The 18,511-nt window shown below is 47.3% G+C and overlaps 4 protein-coding genes across 6 annotated transcripts; 3 read left to right on the forward strand and 1 right to left on the reverse strand.

Moving 5' to 3' along the window:
• The first annotated feature begins 62 nt into the window (after positions 1-62).
• On the forward strand, positions 63-3,023 carry LOC6507299 (trafficking protein particle complex subunit 3). The gene is made up of 3 exons (XM_001956255.4): positions 63-199; positions 2,132-2,542; positions 2,630-3,023. Exons 1-3 carry the CDS (start codon positions 161-163, stop codon positions 2,714-2,716), a joined length of 537 nt encoding a protein of 178 aa, XP_001956291.2. The 5' UTR covers positions 63-160; the 3' UTR covers positions 2,717-3,023.
• LOC6507298 (nuclear transcription factor Y subunit alpha) lies at positions 71-1,948 on the forward strand. 2 transcript variants are annotated; one of them, XM_001956256.4, is made up of 2 exons: positions 71-199; positions 338-1,948. In XM_001956256.4, exon 2 carries the CDS (start codon positions 376-378, stop codon positions 1,480-1,482), a length of 1,107 nt encoding a protein of 368 aa, XP_001956292.2. In that variant the 5' UTR covers positions 71-199; positions 338-375; the 3' UTR covers positions 1,483-1,948. The 2 variants fall into 2 exon arrangements, with proteins under 2 accessions (XP_001956292.2, XP_014765139.1); XM_014909653.3 differs by having other exon boundaries at positions 128-270.
• On the reverse strand, positions 2,950-11,873 carry LOC6507759 (transcriptional regulator CRZ1). 2 transcript variants are annotated; one of them, XM_001956254.4, is made up of 5 exons: positions 10,727-11,873; positions 7,581-7,737; positions 7,130-7,232; positions 5,578-5,728; positions 2,950-5,489 (listed from the first exon to the last, which is right to left on the reverse strand). In XM_001956254.4, exons 1-5 carry the CDS (start codon positions 11,590-11,592, stop codon positions 3,731-3,733), a joined length of 3,036 nt encoding a protein of 1,011 aa, XP_001956290.1. In that variant the 5' UTR covers positions 11,593-11,873; the 3' UTR covers positions 2,950-3,730. The 2 variants fall into 2 exon arrangements, with proteins under 2 accessions (XP_001956290.1, XP_014765463.1); XM_014909977.3 differs by lacking the exon at positions 7,581-7,737 and having other exon boundaries at positions 11,263-11,868.
• A 492-nt stretch (positions 11,874-12,365) lies between these two features.
• LOC6507300 lies at positions 12,366-17,750 on the forward strand. Its single transcript, XM_001956253.4, has 2 exons — positions 12,366-16,638; positions 16,695-17,750. Exons 1-2 carry the CDS (start codon positions 12,863-12,865, stop codon positions 16,756-16,758), a joined length of 3,840 nt encoding a protein of 1,279 aa, XP_001956289.3. The 5' UTR covers positions 12,366-12,862; the 3' UTR covers positions 16,759-17,750.
• The last annotated feature ends 761 nt before the right edge of the window (positions 17,751-18,511 follow it).

An 18,511-nucleotide genomic window follows, 5' to 3' on the forward strand; every position in this document is an offset into this window, starting at 1 on the left:
GATAGCTATCGATTACGAGAGCGGTTGGCGTTGCCTTTTTAGTGTTGGTAAGCGTGAGAATGCTCCACAACAGCACTGTACCCTGACAACTCTATAATATTCGGAAAATCTGCGATAATATTTTCAATTGGACAACTATTTACCACAAAAACACAAGAAAATGTCTCGGCAAGCTTCCAGACTGGACGCTAAGAAAGTGGTGAGTTGATTGAGATGGGGGATAACAGCATGGAGTCTTGGAATCGGGAAAATCCGTCCAATAGTTGTAAGGTTAGCTTTTGCTAGAATCTATTGAAGTGCCACCCACCCTCAAAATCGGCTTCATTCGCTTTTCCAGTAAGTGTGTTGAGGGCTTGAGGGACACAAATCCGGGCTATGGAAAACCATTTTAGCGCAACACGCCCTACAGCCACGACTAGAATGAGCTCTGCTGCCTCCGCCACCGCCGCCAATAACCACAACAACAGTGGTGTCAATGCCACTAGCCACGGAAACAATGTGGCAGCCGGATCAGCCAATGCTCAGCCGATTCAAGTAATACCCATGCCGCTACTGCCCACTGGAGCGGCTCAAATTATAATCGGGCAACAACCCCAGGCGCAGGCTACAACGGCAGGTTTGCAGCCTCAGTTAATCCCTCTGCAGGCCAACCAGATCATGCTCCAGGCGCAGCAGCAGCCACAGATGCAGGTGATGCAACTGCCGGATGGCCAAACGATCTTCTATCAGACGCCCACGATTGCCGCTCTGGATCCCAATGCGGCTGCAGCAGCGGCGGCAGGTCTCACCTCCCAGCCCTCTTCCCATTACCTCAATATTAACGGACAGCTGGTGCAAATAACTCCAGCTGCTAATGCCAACCAGGCGACAGCCACTGGAGGCCAGCAGATCATCATGGTGCCACAGACGGCCATGGCTGCAGTCAATCCAGCCGCAGCGGCCGCCGGAGCTACAGGCGTTGTGGTGGCCCAGCAACCGCAGCAGCAACAGGCCCAATCGCAACCACAGCCACAGCAACAACCGCAGTCCACGTCAGCCGCTGTTAACTCTGCTGCCAACAATATTAACGCCGATGTCAGCACCAGTACCACGGGAACAAATACAAACAGCGAGGACGAGAGCTCCAAAGGGGAGGCGGACGAGGAGCCGCTCTACGTAAATGCCAAGCAGTACAAAAGGATTCTAATCCGGCGGCAAGCCAGGGCGAAACTGGAGTCCCGTATACCCAAGGAGCGCTGCAAGTATCTGCACGAATCTCGCCACCGGCATGCTATGAACAGAGCCCGTGGCGAAGGTGGACGGTTCCACTCGGCCCAGGAGAAGGGTGATCAGTCGGGCTCGGACAGCGGTAGTCTTCCGATGTCGCAAAGCAGTAGTGTGACCCTGAGCAGAGGCACAGCCAGAGCACCACCGAAGCTGATCGCGCCGCATCAAACACCCAGCATCACCATCACGGCAATCAAATCGGAAGCGTCGATGTAGATACAAACAAAAGTAGATGATAGCTCTTAGTCCTAAGTCGTGTCACCCACAATCTGTCTCACCCACCTGTCCTTAAACCTTAAACACCATCCGATTTTGGTTTTCAATCCTTGGTATTGTATTTTTGTACGTCAGTGGCCACCAAGGGTATTACATTTTTGTTTTCAAATCGATATTGAAGCCATTTTCACTTTTCCAAAAATCTATTCACCATGTTCTTTGAAAAACAATTGCAATTAGCTATGTTTATGTATTAATTATATCATTAAAAACAATGCAGTCTATTAGGAAAGTTTATTTAAAAATTCTATAATATTTGTTAATTTTTTTAGTTCAAATTTAAATGTTTTATTTTCAAAAAATATACATGCATTTATAGATTTTTGAAATAGTGAAATGAAGCTGAAAAGAATCGAAAATAGTCACCGCATTATGGAAATTAAATACTTAACCTTAACACCAACAATTACCGAAAATTAAGTTAATTATGAGGGGCAGATACAAATGCAATCAGAAATTCCACTCAATAAATACCAAGAATTGTTTTTAAACTTAAGAAAATGTTTGATTTGTGGTTGTTGTGGATTGATTTTTATTCGCTGTCTGCTTTTTACTTTCTATTTTATTTCCATTTGTACAAAAAACACAGAACTCGGAGTTCCTGACACTCACCTATGGGGCACTGGTCACCCAGATGCTGCGCGACTTCGAGAACGTCGAGGATGTGAATAAGCAGCTGGAGCGGATCGGCTATAATATGGGTATGCGCCTGATTGAGGATTTTCTGGCCCGCACCTCGGCGCCCCGATGTTTGGAGTTGCGAGAAACAGCGGACAGAGTTCAGCAGGCGTTTCGCATCTACCTCAACATCCAGCCCACCATCTCAAACTGGTCCCCGTCCTCGGACGAGTTCTCGCTTCTGTTCGACAGCAATCCGCTGACGGAGTTCGTCGAGCTACCGCCGGACTTGACCAATCTACGCTACAGCGCCATCCTGAGCGGCTGCATCCGCGGCGCACTGGAGATGGTACAGTTGGAGGTGCAGTGCTGGTTCGTGCAGGCAAGTCATGTTCATGTGGAATACTTGGTTCGCTTTGTCTCTAATCTAGTGTGCTTTTGGGTGGTGTGTGCTTGGATCATCTCGCAGGATCAGCTGAAGGGCGATAATGTGACGGAGCTGCGCGTTAAGTTCGTGCGGCGTCTAGAGGAGGTCATACCAGCTGGCGAGGATTAGAAAACAAGTGTGGATCAGAGCGAGTACTAGGAGTATATTTTATGGGGTCAAAAGCACATTCTGTAGAATTTAAAGCCGCATCTCTATCTGGATTGAGAGCAACTGCAGTCCACATTCCGGAGCCAAAAAGCAAGAGCAGCAGCAGCAGGAGCAGGAACAGCAACAGCATGGGCAACAAGCAACATCTACAGCTGCAGCAGCAATATTGGAGCAATAATAATCTTTACAACAAGTTTAGTTTTATGTTTTATTCGACTTTATACAGATGATTTATTTTGGACATAAAGACAACAGTAACAAATATTTATCTGTTCGTATTTGGCATGTTATAAAGCGTCATAAACTCGATAAAAAAAGAACTCGAAAGTAATCTGAAATATTTTACATAAAATAACATTTGAACCCCTCATAAATATCACGTCCCTAAACGCATGATTTGGCTTGGATCTGGGGTAATATTAAATTATAATGGTTAGTTCTAGATAAACGCATAGATGTTTAACAAGTTAAATATATAAACATGTGTGTAATGTATATAAAAGTACAAAAACAAGAGCTTTAGATTAATGGGAGCTGACTGACTTTTTTTTATCAATTGTCTGGCCATGTTTATTAGTCGTACACTTCCCATATATTATTTTAGATAAGGTCTGCATATCTCCAAGTAATGGATTTATTGGCAAAAGGCTTGGCGGAAGCTGCTTTGGATTACTAGATCTGTACTCTGGGACATAAAATGTAGTCATCATGGGTGGTGATTGTAAGTTGTAGCGCGGCCAGCCTCCGCTGGAATCACATTCTTTTGATGGATCATTTTCACTTTAAATGCAATGCAAACTGTCTCAACAATTTCGGCTTTGATCTGACGTCGTTTATGGTTAACAAAAAATTAAGAAAATACTTTATACAGGCACAATACTTAATCGATTACATGGTCTGGGGCTGTGGCCTACGTGAAACATTGGGAGTAAACTGTTGGGATTAGTGTACATAAGTAGTTCTTAGCCTTCTAGTTTAGTTCTGTTGTGGACAAAGCATTAGGTTTAGATTCCGGCGCGTCAGAACTTTGCGGAGCGCTTGCAGCGTTTTAATGCAGATCACCACGCAACAGCCGTTGGCCACGCCCTCCGCTGGACTCTTGCAGGTGCAGGAGTTCCCCTTGACGGCGGTTGCGGGGGCGCTGGTGATGACCGGTGGCTCCTGGGCCTTGGCCTTGCCGGAGCAGCAGCCCGAAGCTGTAGGCGGCGTTGGAACTGGAGCTGGTTTATTACTGGAGCAGCAGCCGCCCGTAGATTGTGGAGGTGCAGGAGGAGCTCCACCCCCACCGCAGCAGCCACCGCCACCGGATGTTGAACTGCCACCGCAACTCTTTTCCGGCTCTGGCTGAATTTTCGGTTGTCCACAGCAGCCGCCAGTGGATGGAGCAGGCTTGGCCGCACCACCGCCACAGCAACCGCCGCCCGAGGAGCTGGCGTTGCCCATGGAAGCCAGGTTTTGCAGCAGCAAAGCAACATCCTCGATGTTCTGGTTCATTTCCGCTTCTCGTTTACTCACTTTTTTGCTGCCACAGATGCGTTTCCCGCCACTCGGCTTCGGAGTGGCCAAGGTCGTGGTGGTTGTCCTCGTCGATTTCTGACTAGATGCCCCGCAGTCCCCGCCGTGGCAGCTCTTGGTCTGATCGCACTTGCAGTTGGTGCAATTGCAGATCCCCGCATCAGCCGTAATCTGTTTCAGAGTTGGTTTATTGTCCCGAATGTCCAGTTCCACCAAGCCAGATGCGTCAGTGGGCACCTGAGATGCCTGGTGGAGGGTTTCCTGGAGCAGAGCACTGTTATTGTCGATGGTCATGAGGATATCATTGAGCAGGGACTCGGTTTCCATGTCCTCCTCGTTGTCGAAGCTAGAGTCCTGCTTCAGCAGCTCCTCAATGTTCTGCAGGTTGAGCTCCAGGGTCGGAGTTGGTAGTGCTGGTGGCACTATTTCCACGTCCATGATCTCCGCCTGGGGCTGTTCCATATTTCCGCTCACGCCATTGCCAAAGGTGGGCTTCAAATCGACGAAGCTGGGCATCTCCGTGGGCAACGCTACACAGGCATCTGTAACCGGTGCCATGGGAATGATGGGCTTGGAAACGAGCACTCCGGCATCCACCCAGGGACTGGGTATCTCTTCCTCAGCTGCGTAGGACAATTGGTAGGCTTGTGATGTTTCTGGTAGGGTCAGTGGTTGGTCTTCCGGGAGGATGAACACGCTCTGCATCTGATCCTGTGCCGTGAGAGTGTGCAAAACCACTCCACTATCTGTGCTGGTGGTCTCGGAGCAATGACTTCCTGGATTTAGGACCATCGTCTCCGACCTCTCCTCTCCCTCTTCCTGCTCCTCCAGCTGGCTGTGATCCGGAAGATTCTCTTGATCCTGATCCAGATCCGTTAGCTTCCCTTGCTTTCCCGGCTTCTTCTTACGGCCCTTGTTGGTCAGTTGTCGCTGGTGGGTCTTTTTGTGCGATTTGAGACTGTGTGATGTGCTGAACGACTTCTGGCAACTGTCTTCCTGACACGGATACGGTTTCTCGCCGGTGTGCGTCCTCTTGTGCGTCTTCAAATGATGGGAGGCAGTGAAGGCCTTGCCGCAATCGTCCTCCGGGCACTTGTACGGTCGTTCCTGGGTGTGGGTGCGCATATGCTTCTTGAGGTCGCTCAGAGTGGTGAAGCACTTCTGGCACAGCTCGCAGTTGAACGTCTCGCCATTGTGTAGCCGCAAGTGAGCGTGCAATCTGTCAGATAGAGAGTGATTAGCACACTGCAGCCATTGGTCTATTCCCATTTATCACTCTATCGATTTTTGAAAGAGCTATGTCTCACCTGTATCGGGTGTTGAAGGCCTTATCGCAGCCGGTCACTTCGCATTCGTAGGGCTTCACCTTCGTGTGGACACGGACGTGGATCTTCAGGCTGTATGATGTCAGGAACGCTTTGTTGCATCCCTCCTCGGGGCACTTGAAGCTGTAATCGCCTAAAAAATGCAAATATTATGTTATTATTAAGGAAATTAAATTGTAAATCCCTAACTAAAAAGGCCCGACAGAAATCGACATAGACGTAGCGGAAAATTTTATAAAAGGGTTTAATAAAGATAAAGATATTGTGAAATCAAGCATCTACAATTATGAGTCACTTTATAGTTATCATCCGCACAGGAAACAAACACATTAAAGTGCTCCTTATCAATTAATTTCCATTTATATATCTATGTGTTTCTTTATGAAAGAAAATTTTATTTGAGTGTAACAAAGACAAAGCCGGTAGAAGACAACATGACGCCCCCAAAGCTATATTTCTGTCCCTAAGCATCGGAATCCTGAGAGGAATACCTTAAGCGATTTGTGGATCGATTCCCCATCATATTCCATCAAAACCTGGGAACAAAATATTTTTGAGATTTTTTGTTTAATTTTCTGGGGGATCCCCTTCGAAAATCATAAAATCCCATTGAGGGGCATTATGGCCCACTCGAAAGGCTATATCGTCGCCAATAGTGATCGGATTCTTGAGAGGAATACCTTAATCGATTTGTGGATCGATTCCCCATCAGATTCCATCAAAATCAGGGAACAACATATTTTTTAGATTTTTTGTAAAATTTTTTGGGGGATCCCCTTCCGAAATGATGAAAATCCCATGGAGGGGCATTATGACCCAATCGGAAAGCTATATCTTCGCCAATAGTGATCGGATTCTTGAGAGGAATACCTTAATCGATTTGTGGATCGATTCCCCATCAGATTCCATCAAAATCAGGGAACAAAATATTTTTGAGATTTTTTGTAAAATTTTCTGGGGGATCCCCTTCGAAAATGATGAAAATCCCATGTAGGGGCATTATGGCCCAATCGGAAAGCTATATCTTCGCCAATAGTGATCGGATTCTTGAGAGGAATACCTTAATCGATTTGTGGATCGATTCCCCATCATATTCCATCAAAATCTGGGAACAACATATTTTTGAGATTTTTTGTAAAATTTTTTGGGGGATCCCCTTCGAAAATGATGAAAATCCCATGGAGGGGCATTATGGCCCACTCGGAAGGCTATATCTTCGCCAATAGTGATCGGATTCTTGAGAGGAATACCTTAATCTATTTGTGGATCGATTCCCCATCAGATTCCATCAAAATCTGGGAACAAAATATTTCTCAGATTTTTTGTAAAATTTTCTGGGGGAACCCCTTCCAAAAAACTAAATACCACATGGAGGGGCGCTATATGGCCCAAACCGAAGCCTATATCTTCGTCAATAACGATCAGATTCTTGAAAGGAATACCTTAATCGATTCGAGGATCGATTATCAGAACAATTTTGTACAAGCAGATTTATGTAAGAGTTAAATTAGTGTGTATTTTGAACACTACTCACCTGTGTGTGTCTTTAAATGCGTTCGCAGATTTCCAATCGTGCTATAGCTGCGGTAACAGTTCTCGTAGTTACATCTATAGCGACTTAGAGCCTCGTCGGAACTCTAAAGTGGGGAGAGCAAAGATAGCATTATCAAAGACATTTAGGGCACTTGTGGGTTCAATGAAATGAGACAGTCACGATCAAATGGGAACATGCGGGATTATTCGGTGAGAAATGGGCAGATCGGGCAGCACGAGTTCGAATCAAGCTACGCACTACGCACCGCTTTCTTTGGTTAACAGAACTTGGTTACACGCTACGCCTACAGCGGATTCGGAATCGGAATCGGAATCGCAGGAATCGGAATCTCCGCTAACACTAGGATTAGGATGGCGAGTCGCTACAAGAAGCGTTAGTTAAACACTTGGCTAGCTTGGCTAGGATGCTGATTGGACAGTGGGTGTGATACCTCGTAGGCCATTGCCATGAGCTGATCATTCTCATCCTGATTGCCGACCTCGTCCTCCTCAAACTCTTGGTCTTCTTTGTGCAAGACGCCCGGCTGGATGCAATGTGCCAGCTGCTCATCCTCGTCCAGTTCATTCTGATCGTAATCGTCCACATAGCTGGAAGATCGGTTCGAGAAATGAAAAAGAGGAAAAGTCGGAGGCCAAAAATTTATTGGATCCGCAGTTGGAAACAAACAGAAAATCGCATCGGGTGGGGCATTTTTCCTCCCGATTTGTGTGTCAGTGGGCCGTTAAGATCTTTGTATATATAATATAATAAACGCAACAAGTATATGAGCATATACACATGAATATATAAAAACTGCACAGATTGCGATTAGTCGAGTTAGAGCGTCAACAAAAAACATAAAAGAAATAAATACAAAAGCTTTCTCGAGAGAATAAAAAACAAAATTTAAACAAAGGGTTCCCCAACACATCCCTAGAAATAACAAAAATTATAGGTTCTTTTAAAGAAATTGCTTCCAAAGATATATTTTTCCCAAAAAACAAGATTTAAGATCAGCTAGAAAATATGTTCTGTGGAAATTGTGAAAAATCAAACAGAAAAGTTGAAAGAAAACAACATTTAAAGGGAAAAAACAAAGGCTCTCTGGAGGCTTTTCGGTTCTTATTAATCAGATTAATTAATATTTAATGTTGTCATGGCCAAAACATAACAAATGCCAAAGGAAAATAACAGACGGCAACCGAAACTATGGCGAACACCAAAGAGAAAAATAGGAAAATATTGTAGTACCACCAGCAAGTGCGTGGGCGCTGAGACGGCTGGCCTGGCTGAGTGACGGGCATCGTGCGCCCCTGGCCCCCTGGTCAGCCCTCCCTCCCCCTTTCCCTTTCGTATCCCTACCGCCCATCCCAGGCTGCCCCTATCCGAGCCACCCTCAAGAGGCCCCCCCATCTAATCGCAGGAGTGCTGAAAAATGAGAAATATGATTGAGGGAACACTACTCATGGCGGTAAAAATAGCCAAAAAGGCGTCGTCGCCGAAAGGCCAACGGATAAGGGAGGCCCGGGTGGTCGAGGGTGGGGATGCTGGGAAAAAAACAAGGCATAGATGAAAAATTGAAAAATTATTGTACCGCAGAATAATGAAAATACCAGAGGCAGCAACAACTATTCAAGAGTGCGGACTAACCCCATCACAACAGATCATTTGGACTTAAGAGCAGGGAAAATTAGTTTATGACTATTTTAATACTTATCGACTGTAAATTATTAAAAATATGTTTAATAGGTTTATAAATAAAATGATTTATAATGTGACTCAAGAGTTAAGAACCCTACATACCTAAAGAATATTTGAAAATATCACGAATAAGACTGTTTAAAATAGTTTTGGAAAATAACATAAATGTTTTGCAAACTCTGTTTTCCAAGTTATCTTCTATTTTGTGGTATTATTGACTTTCCCATTATGATCCTATTAAGGACCCAACATTCTTCAATAGACTATAGAAAAATTCAGTGACTATTTGAATACTTATAGTCTGTTAATTATTAAAAATATGCTTAATAAGTTTATAAATAAATGATTTATAGTGTGACGCATGAGTTAAGAACCCTAGGCACCTAAAGAATGTTGATCTTTAAAAATAGACTATTGTTTCCAATAAATTTATAAAATTAATAAAAACTTTCCAAAGCCATTTCCCCCATTATCTATTGTAATTGTGATCTTTATCATTATCTATTTTGTAGAATTACCCACTCTTATCACTTAGGTACTCTAAAAGAACAATACCCTGTGACACACATAGAAACTGTGCCCTTTTGGGAAAAAGAAGTCTAAAGAAAAGTCTGTTTTTAGTGGCAAATTGAACATTTTTGTGGGACTTTGGGACTTGAGTTTTCGGGGGAGAATTTCACAATCCCAACGCCATCATTTACATAGACCATTTTGTGAACCGGCACTTTAGAGCCAAGTGTGAATGAGTTTTGGGAAAAAACCGACCGTCCCGGACCAACACCACATTGTAGAGATGTACACCTACATGGATGGGATATATATGTGTATCCGACAATCTATACATTCTGATCGGCGGAGATGGGGGGGGCGGCAGGGGAGATACAATCTAAATGCGTTCATCGGTGCAACTATTTTTAGCCCAAACAAACAATTTCAATACAATCATCATCCGAAGAGAAGGCCGCGGCATGCAACTTTATGATTCCCATCGCGACATGGGCAACTATACGAAAGTATAACGAGGGTACGAGAAAGTCGAAATGGTCTTCAGGATTGGACCAAAAAAGAAATAATATTTGAAAAAGCAGCAGGCTGAGAACACAAATCAGGCAATTAGCAACAACATGCAAACGATTCGGACACCGCGTTGTAATAAGTGGACATTGGAATGGTCGATATTTGCCAACAAAAATTCTCGACAAGGAAGAAAATCGAAAAAATCATTTTCTCTTTTTTTGGGGGGAGCCAAACAAAAAGTGAAATAAAATCAAAAAAATAAAAATAAAAGCCGGACACGTCACGGCAGACGCTAGAAAAATATTTTTCCTCTCACATATATATTTTTTTTAGTGTGTGGGCAGTGGAAAATTAGCAGAGCGAGGGGAATCGTGAAGGAGGGGGATCCCTGGTGGGACTGTCCCTGGGCGGGGGTCACAGAATGCGGAGGGCACACCTGACGGCCCACTATAATTGGCCAAGTCCGACAAAAAGCATTCCGGACTAGGCTAAAACTCAGATTTAAATCTGAATTTCACAAATTTTGTAACTATTTTAAATCAATGTATAATAAAATAATTTTTATTAAACCATATTATTTCAAGGTCTGCTTAAAACCTAAAGCAAAAAAAATTATGATTTTATAATATTTGAAATTTTTGGCAAGGCGATGATCATTATAATTGGTTCGAAAATGCTCATGATCACAGTCTCAATCAGGGTGACACATTTCAAAATAATTAATTATGGATTTTGTTCGATTCAAATCATAAAATAAAATCAAAAACTGCAAAAAAATAGAACAGGTGGGCAAAAAATCACAGCCAATACTATATATTGCAAGCAGATCATCAGGAATTCGTGCAGCTGGGAGGGAGGAGGGCATGCAAAGTAGACTACCTCGTCTCAACGGTGAAATACGCCGGAGAAGTGGCCTCCATCGAGTTGCTGTTGGAGTTCACGACGACTCCCTGGCCATTATCACAGTTGGGTAGGATGGGAGCCACCCCCTCCGAGGCGGGGGCCATCATGCTAAGCGAGACGACGGTGGGCGGCTGGACCTGGACGAGTTTCTGGTTCTCGAACTGGTACTCCAGGGTGAAGCAGATGTCGTCCAGGTTGAGCACCTGGCCAGTGTCCTCGCTCAGTGTGGCTATCAGGGGCACCTCGCCCAGACCGGGATTCAGGGACTCTGTGTGATGGTATGTGATGGGTATGACCGTAATGGGCATGGGCGTGAGTTGAGTGGCGGGAAGGGTGAGGAGCTGGTGCATCTCCTCGTCCTCCGCTTCCTCGGACTTGGATTGTATGTGACTTTGTAGTGATGGATGTGTGATGGATGTGCTGGACTGATTCTCATGGCTGAATAGTGCATTGTAGGTGGCTTCTGAGAGCTGGACATCGTCCTGCTCGAGCGTCAGCCCGAGATCCAGCACCTGTTGCTCGTTGCTGGTGGATTCTATGGATCCTGGTGCTCTGTAGAGGCTGTAGCTGTCTGCATGGATGATCCCCAGGGCGCCCTCCGCCTCCAGTTTGGGGGCGAGCAGTTGAGACAGGGCTCCGCCACCCGCCATCGTCCCAAACCCGCCATCAAAGTCCAGGGAAATGGATCCGGCGGAAGAGGGGGCTGGCGGAGATCCGGAGAGCGAGGTACGCGACGAGTTCGTATCGTAATCCCGGCTGTCTGATAAGGAATTGCTAGTATGACAGCTGCGCTGGTAGTAGTGCTGCTCGATGGGCAGTTGTTGTTGCTGCTGCTCGTTCATTTCGTATTATTATTTATTCGCACACCCACGCACACGTATGTACACCCAGGAACACCCGATAATCGCATATGCAGTTGGCTTCGCTTTTCGCTTTCCCGTTGCTGCCTGTTTGTCACTTATGGATATATGTACACTTGCATATATACGTTGCAAAATAATTAGAGATTTCTCATTAGTAGCGGTCGCGAGATCGAAAAGCACACCGTACAGCACAACAACAAACGATTGGTCGAGTGATTTAGATTCAAGATCAGTGTGGCCACGCTGCGGATACTTAATATTTCTCTCTACAACCGATTCTACATGGGTTTCTACATGCAGTGTGGCCAGAAAGAACTCGATCGATCCGAGTTGCCAAGCTTTTTTAAAGTTTAAAGAATGCACATTTTAATTATAAGTTTATAAGTAATTATTACTAATTATTATATATTTTCAATGGTCATTAAGTTCTTAATGATTGTATAATTTTTGAATACTGATTTTTTTTAAATTGTTTTTTATTTGTTTTATTCCTTGATTCTGAAAAAAGGAAATTATTGCCTGACAGCTGTTAATACTAATCCAATAATCTAATTAATAAGCTTATTATTTGGTATAAGCTTTTATTAATCATACGTTTAAACTTGTAAAACTAATATCTATGTAATTGATTTCTTGTTATTTTTAAGCAGCCGTAAGGTGCTAGAACTTGCAAATAAATATGGAAATAAATAAAGCATTAACAAAATCGTAGTTACCCCAAAAATCTACCCCACAATAAGCTTTTCCGCCACCGACCATGGCCCCGTCGCCACCGTCTCTTTCACGCAATTCAGAAAAGGTGGCAACCTCCGAACAGCGCATATATACAAAATTCATTGATTTTGTCAACGTAAAACACATAGCGTAGTGCATAGCAGCACATAGCAAAATAGCGGAGTGCGGATCGAAATTAACTGAATTAGAAACGCTGGTGGGGCATCTGCAACTGCAATTGCAATGCAAACGGTGTGAACGGACGAAAAGGGGCCGCGTTGAAGTCGTACCTGCGTTGCCAATCAGAACGAACGCTGCTCCCAATCAGAAAAATACGGATACGGTATACAAGGGGGGTGGGAGCGAAACAAAACGAAACGAAAGGAAAGGCAAGGAAAGGAAAGCAAAAGGTGCAGCAAACGAGTGCAGAATAGCAACAGGAAAGCGGAATATGCAATAGGCGGTGGGGCCAATCGGAAAATGACCAGCGTTGTGCCACTGATCACGGACTAACGGAGACGCATCCGGCCGTAAAATGCCCCGGAACACTTGCAGGCCAAGTGAATGCGCAGCTAACGGAAGTCAGGATGAAGTTAACCCGGAGGCGAATGCCAACAATAACAACAATAGCACCATCAATGGCGGTGGAGTGCCCATTGTCAAGCAGGAGTTGGAAGCAGCTCCTCCGGTATGCCACCGGAAATCGGAGCGCCGAAGAGTGGCCCGTGACATCTTCCTGGTCTTTGAAGAGCAGTCCAGCCGGCGGCGGGGGAAGGGTGCGAAAGGAAAGAATACCCGGGCCAAGCAAAAGTTTGGACACTTGAAGGTGGCCAGCACGCCACGCATCAACAAGAATGTGCTACGCGAGATCAAAACAGAACCAAAGTGCAGTACGGCCGTGGAGCTGCCACCCCTCGCCGTTCCTCCAACTCCACCTCTTGCTCCTATCCTATCCCCTGCTCCCACTCCCGCTACAGCTCCCACTCTCGCTCCAGCTCCCACTCCCACTCCAGCTCCTCTTCCTCCAGTGACTCGTACGCCCGTAATCCCTCCTGTACCGAACATAGAACCAGCCAAATCCTTGCCGCAGACTGCTGCCGTGAAAATTGAAACCAAAACAACAGCTCCAGCACCAAGAAGAATCAGCCCAAAGCTCAGGGCCCAATCCAAAGTCCAGGAGGTGACGACAGTGCCGCCGGAACCGCCGGCTGTCATTCCCACTCCTGCACCATTTCCGAATCCCACTGCAACTCCTGTCAGCGCTCCCCCATCCGAGGCATCGCCCGCAACGCCCAGCGTCAATCCCATTTTTCTGTGGGTCAAGCAGGACGATACCCGGATCGTGGAGGTGCGCTGCGAGGACTACGACAAGAGAAACCGGATACGTTTGACAAAGACTACGAACGGCTGGCGGTCCATGCCGCGCACAGATGCTTCCTCGACTAGGATAGTGAAGTTCTTCCACGGCACCAGCGCCCCGCTGATGAAGGTGAAGCGAGAGCACCACCAGCACCAGGCCCAGGAGGCGGAGGAGGAGGAAGAGGAGCACCACGAACAGCAAGAAAACCAGGAGGAGCTGGAGCAGCACTTGGAGGAGACCCAGCCGGAGCAGCAGCTGTCCGGCATTGCCCAGAATCTGCTGCACGACTGGGAGGACAGTGGCACCCAGCTCCCGGACGAGGTGGACGAGGAGGAGGATCAGGAGCAGGAACAGTTCGAGAACGGCCATCTAACCGCGGTTATCGAGGATGTGGTGGTGCTACCACCGAACCAGCAACCCGAACCACATACCCCGGAGCCCACGCCCTGTTTTGACGGATTGCTGGACAGCGAAGAGACCAACGCCTCCACCAAGGCCACAAAGACCAACACTCCCACATATCAGAGCTCCACTCCATCGCCCATGGAGCTGCAGCTGTGCCCCAAGACTGGCCTGTTCCTGCCCAAGGGGGATGTCGCCTTGGTTCAAGCCACCGCGGAGGCGTCTCCCGTCGATGCGGACCAGGACAAGCCACTGGCTGCCGGGGGACACGATTCTGTGGAGAGCCTCGATGCGAATACCAAGAACTTGAAGGATCTGCTGGACGACGCCGATGATTTGCTCCAGAACTGCAGCAGCGACAACGGGAGCAGTGGGGCCGACCTGCTCGACTCGCTGGTGAAGCGCAGCTGCGAGGACAATCTCGTCCAGGAGAGCAGCACCAGTGCCGAGAACAACCAGCGGAATTCCACATCAACGTCCGACGAACTGAGCTCCTTCTGCGTGCCGGATCTCGGCAAGGACCTGCCGAGCATTCTCAACATGGACAGCGACGATGCCCCGAAGTGCTTGTCCTTCAACGAGGCCGGCGAGATCGAGGGCCTGAACGGGGAGCTCTTCCTGGGGATCGAAGCCTTCGAGAAGCAACAGGATGCTGCGGATAGGGAACCTCATCCGCCTACTCCGGCCACGGTGGAGCTGACCCAAACGCCCACGCCGACTCCCACACCGGAGAAGGAAAAGGAGCAGCCAGCGGGCGAAGCAAATCCCGAGGAGGCGCCTAAGGATCTAAGCTATAAGAAACGGGAGGAGGTGTGTCCACCATCGGAGTCTCGCAGCCAGTGTGCCGTGACCTCCAGCTCGGACATACTGAAGTCTCCGGAGCGGGAACTCCAACTGCCGGCCAACTCCATACCGGCAGAGGTGGAGACCACGTCGGAGACCATCAAGAACCTCATCCTTGAGCAGTTCCTCAAGCTGAACAGCAATCCCCAGCAGGCGGAGCCCATGGACCTGGGCAAAGTGGGACGAGAGGGCAAGCTGGAGACCGTAGTTATCGATGATGAGGAGGGAGAGGACTCCAGCCAGCCGCTGAAGAAGCGCCCGAAGGCCAGTATCAAGATGGACAAGGATCCGGACCCACTAACCCAGCTGAAGATGCTGATCAGCAATCCGCAGTGGAAGGTGCCCGATCCTATACTCGTGCCAAAGGATCGGCTTGGCGCTGTGCTGGCTTCGCCGGCCCGCGAGATTCCCCTGCTGCTAACCACCAGGCCAGAGCTAAGGCTGCCGGAGGCATTTGCCTACCCGGAGATCATCCAGAATCCGAATATCCTTGTGGTGACCATGGAACAGCTGGAGGCTATTCTCAAAACGGAAGCGGAGCAGACGGCAAAGATACCAAAGGAACCCGATCCGGTGGTAATGGTGCCCAGCAAAGCCCGAAGTCCCAGTCCGAAGCAATCACTACCAAAATCCGTGCCTATCCAGCCCAAGCCTCCAGCCGTAGCAGTACCTCCCGTGGCTCCCACTCCTCCATCGCCAGCGGACTCGAGTCTCTCAACGGATCTAAACGCCACCACTCTGGCGCTGCTCCAGCAGATGCTGTGGATGCCCTACTTTGGGCAGCTGTCGCAGGAGTTCTTCAAGACCATGAAGGATCCCCTGGGACTCCAGCGAAAGTTTATGAGCAATCTCCTTCCGCTGTACAACAGCCAGTTCGGATTGCAGCACTTGGACGAGCTGTACAAGCATTGCATGAAACAGAAGCCCGCGGAGGAGCAACAGCCTAAGGTGCCCACTCCGGCGCCTCCCCCAGCGACAGCTCCCGCTCCTGCTCCTGCTCCTGCTCCTGTTCCTGCTTCTCCCTCAACAACGGCTGCAGCATCCAATCCGTTCAATGGGTTTACCAATCCCGTTGAGATGGCACTCATGCAGAAGCTCCTGCAGCCACAGTTGCCGCAGTTCCTCAACTGGGAGGCCAGCAAAGAGACGTCTTCTTCGTCGTCCAGCACATCGCATCACCACCAGGAGCACAAACGTCCCAGGCGGGAACCAGAAGCGGACTTCAACAAGTCCAAGCAGGCCCCAGTGGCAAACACCAGTACTCCTGTTCCGCCTTCAGCTGCTCCGGCAGCCACAGCACCTGCCGCTGCCCCTGCGCCCGCAGAGCACAAACCCCGACTGACCATCAAATCACTTTCGAATCTTTTGGAGCCAGAGGCCAACGTGGTGCCCCTGCTCAACGTGCCCTTCGACAGGATGCGCAACCAGCCTTCCATGCACAAATCGGTTCCAGACCAAGCCAAGGACTCTGGAACTGGACGAACACTGAGATCCAGCAAGGCGTGTGTCACCTATAACCCCCTGGAGCAGGCCAAGCAGCAGCAGATGCACACCACTGCCGGGTCGCAGCATCAGCGGAAGCGCGGCAACATGCTGCCCCAGGATGTCCAGCAGCAGCACCTGTCAGAGGCGGCGGCGGCGGCAGCAGCAGCCGGAGCTGGCGGAATGGACGCAAACTCGGCATTGTGGCATCCTCTCTTCGGCAGGTCGGTATATCAAATTTATCATAGAATCAGTAATCTTTAAAGTCCTATCCTTGCAGCAATCCCAAGCAAGGCTACAACAGCCCCTGGCAGTGGACCACGGTGACGGCCACCGGCGAATGACAGTCAAGCCGGGCTCAAAAGGAGCCAGCACCTGCAGCGGGACCGGTATCAGGATCAAGGACAACCAGCTACGAGGAGCAGCAGCAGCAGGATTATAACTACCATGCCGCTAAGCAGCAACAGCAACAGCAGCAGCAGCAGTCTCAGCAACAGCAACCACCACTTCCAGCAGCCAACAATCAAAACCATAGCAACAATAGCAGCAACAAGTATTGTTATCCCACGGCGGCGGCCATGGAGAACATGTTCCAGAGCAATCAGATGGCAGCCGCCGCCGCCGCTCGCGAATCGCTGCTCAATTCGTATCTGTATCAGAAGGATGGAGATTATATGTCGGAGCAGGGCTACTGGCAGCAGCATCAGCATCAACAACAGCAGCAACAGCAACAGCATCACCAGCAGCAACATCAGCAGAACCAGCAGCAACATCAACAACATCAGCAACAGAAACACCTACAGCAGCAACAGCAACAGCAGCAGCAGCAGCAATGGCCCGGCAACAGCAACCAAAGGGGAAGCAACTACGCCAACAACTATGCTGCTGCCGCTGCTGCATCCATGTACATGCAACATTTCAATCCCTACATGCAACAGAAAGCAGCACTGTTGGCGGAGAAGCTGCAGAACAGCACCGGGAGCAACAAGCACGGACGCTTTGGCGGCGACTACGGCTAGAAACTAGGGGGAGACTATGGGACAGACTAGCCCAGACTGCGACACTTGCATATTAAACATAAACGTATAAGGCATATATGTATAACACTTGTGTGTAATATTAACTACAAGTATATATAGACATATATATATAGAGGCATCGTATTGGCCGTTTTACCGCCAGGAATTGGTAAAGGATAAATCATGATTTTCCTTTAATTTAATACACAGGAATAGTAACAACAAGGTAACCCGAAAGCAACAACAATAATTTATAAACAAAAAACACAAAAGATGATGAAACTTAAATTGAATTAGTAAAAATTTGTTATTGGTAGTTTGTTAAAAAAAAAATGGCAAAAGAAAAAACACGAAAACTAAAAAAAAAAAACAAAGTAGTAGAGCGACAAAAAGCGGAAGGCGTAAAAAAAAAACCTAATTATTGTATTATTGTTAACCAAAATCTATTATTATTATTATCTCAAGCTGCGTTATATTATTATTATTAACTCGTGTGTCTGTATATAGCGTTTTTATCTAGATGTATTACACTTAGTGAGCCCCGATCCCGAAATCCAGATCCTTTATCCCACTACCCAAGCTATCCTTAATCGCCAGGACAATCCTAACTCCTTAACACCTTAAATCCTTAACCCCAATAACCAAAAATCGAACCGAACCGAACCGCAGCGCTAAAAGGCAAACAACCAATTTTGTATTCATTCCGAAATGTGTTTTCTTTTTTGTTTTATTTTTAATAGTTATTACGCTGATTATTTATAAACACAATGGAGAGACCCCTTGTGCAACTTGTGCAATCTAACCCTTATGTTCTAGATACAAAAATGAGAAAGAAAACCAAACACAAGAATCACAAAAACTTATTACGCGAAAAATGGCAAAATGGCAAAGCAAAAAGCATGAAAATGAAAATGAAAATGAAAATGGACAAAATAAAGAGAAACCCTTTTAGAGAATTTCGCTGATAATGGCAACAGAATAGCAAACCAAACGATCGTCTTCCTTTCTTTGTTCTTCCAGAATTCCAGAGACCAGAGAACTACCAATAGATACACAAAGTATCTAGCCCACGATGAGT

This window comes from Drosophila ananassae, chromosome 2R, assembly GCF_017639315.1.
Source record: "Drosophila ananassae strain 14024-0371.13 chromosome 2R, ASM1763931v2, whole genome shotgun sequence".
NCBI classification, from domain to species: Eukaryota; Metazoa; Arthropoda; class Insecta; order Diptera; family Drosophilidae; genus Drosophila; species Drosophila ananassae.

Excerpts from the sequence above, each read along its gene's own strand:
- LOC6507299 (XM_001956255.4), top strand. The coding sequence starts at position 161 with ATGTCTCGGCAAGCTTCCAGACTGGACGCTAAGAAAGTG. Across the intron at positions 200-2,131 it reads GACTGGACGCTAAGAAAGTG|AACTCGGAGTTCCTGACACT; the intron begins GTGAGTTGATTG and ends CAAAAAACACAG. Across the intron at positions 2,543-2,629 it reads TGCAGTGCTGGTTCGTGCAG|GATCAGCTGAAGGGCGATAA; the intron begins GCAAGTCATGTT and ends ATCATCTCGCAG.
- LOC6507298 (XM_001956256.4), top strand. The coding sequence starts at position 376 with ATGGAAAACCATTTTAGCGCAACACGCCCTACAGCCACGACTAGAATG.
- LOC6507759 (XM_001956254.4), bottom strand. The coding sequence starts at position 11,592 with ATGAACGAGCAGCAGCAACAACAACTGCCCATCGAGCAGCACTACTAC. Across the intron at positions 7,738-10,726 it reads TATTTCACCGTTGAGACGAG|CTATGTGGACGATTACGATC; the intron begins GTAGTCTACTTT and ends CCGATCTTCCAG. Across the intron at positions 7,233-7,580 it reads TCATGGCAATGGCCTACGAG|AGTTCCGACGAGGCTCTAAG; the intron begins GTATCACACCCA and ends TCCCCACTTTAG.
- LOC6507300 (XM_001956253.4), top strand. The coding sequence starts at position 12,863 with ATGCCCCGGAACACTTGCAGGCCAAGTGAATGCGCAGCTAACGGAAGT. Across the intron at positions 16,639-16,694 it reads TGGCATCCTCTCTTCGGCAG|CAATCCCAAGCAAGGCTACA; the intron begins GTCGGTATATCA and ends CTATCCTTGCAG.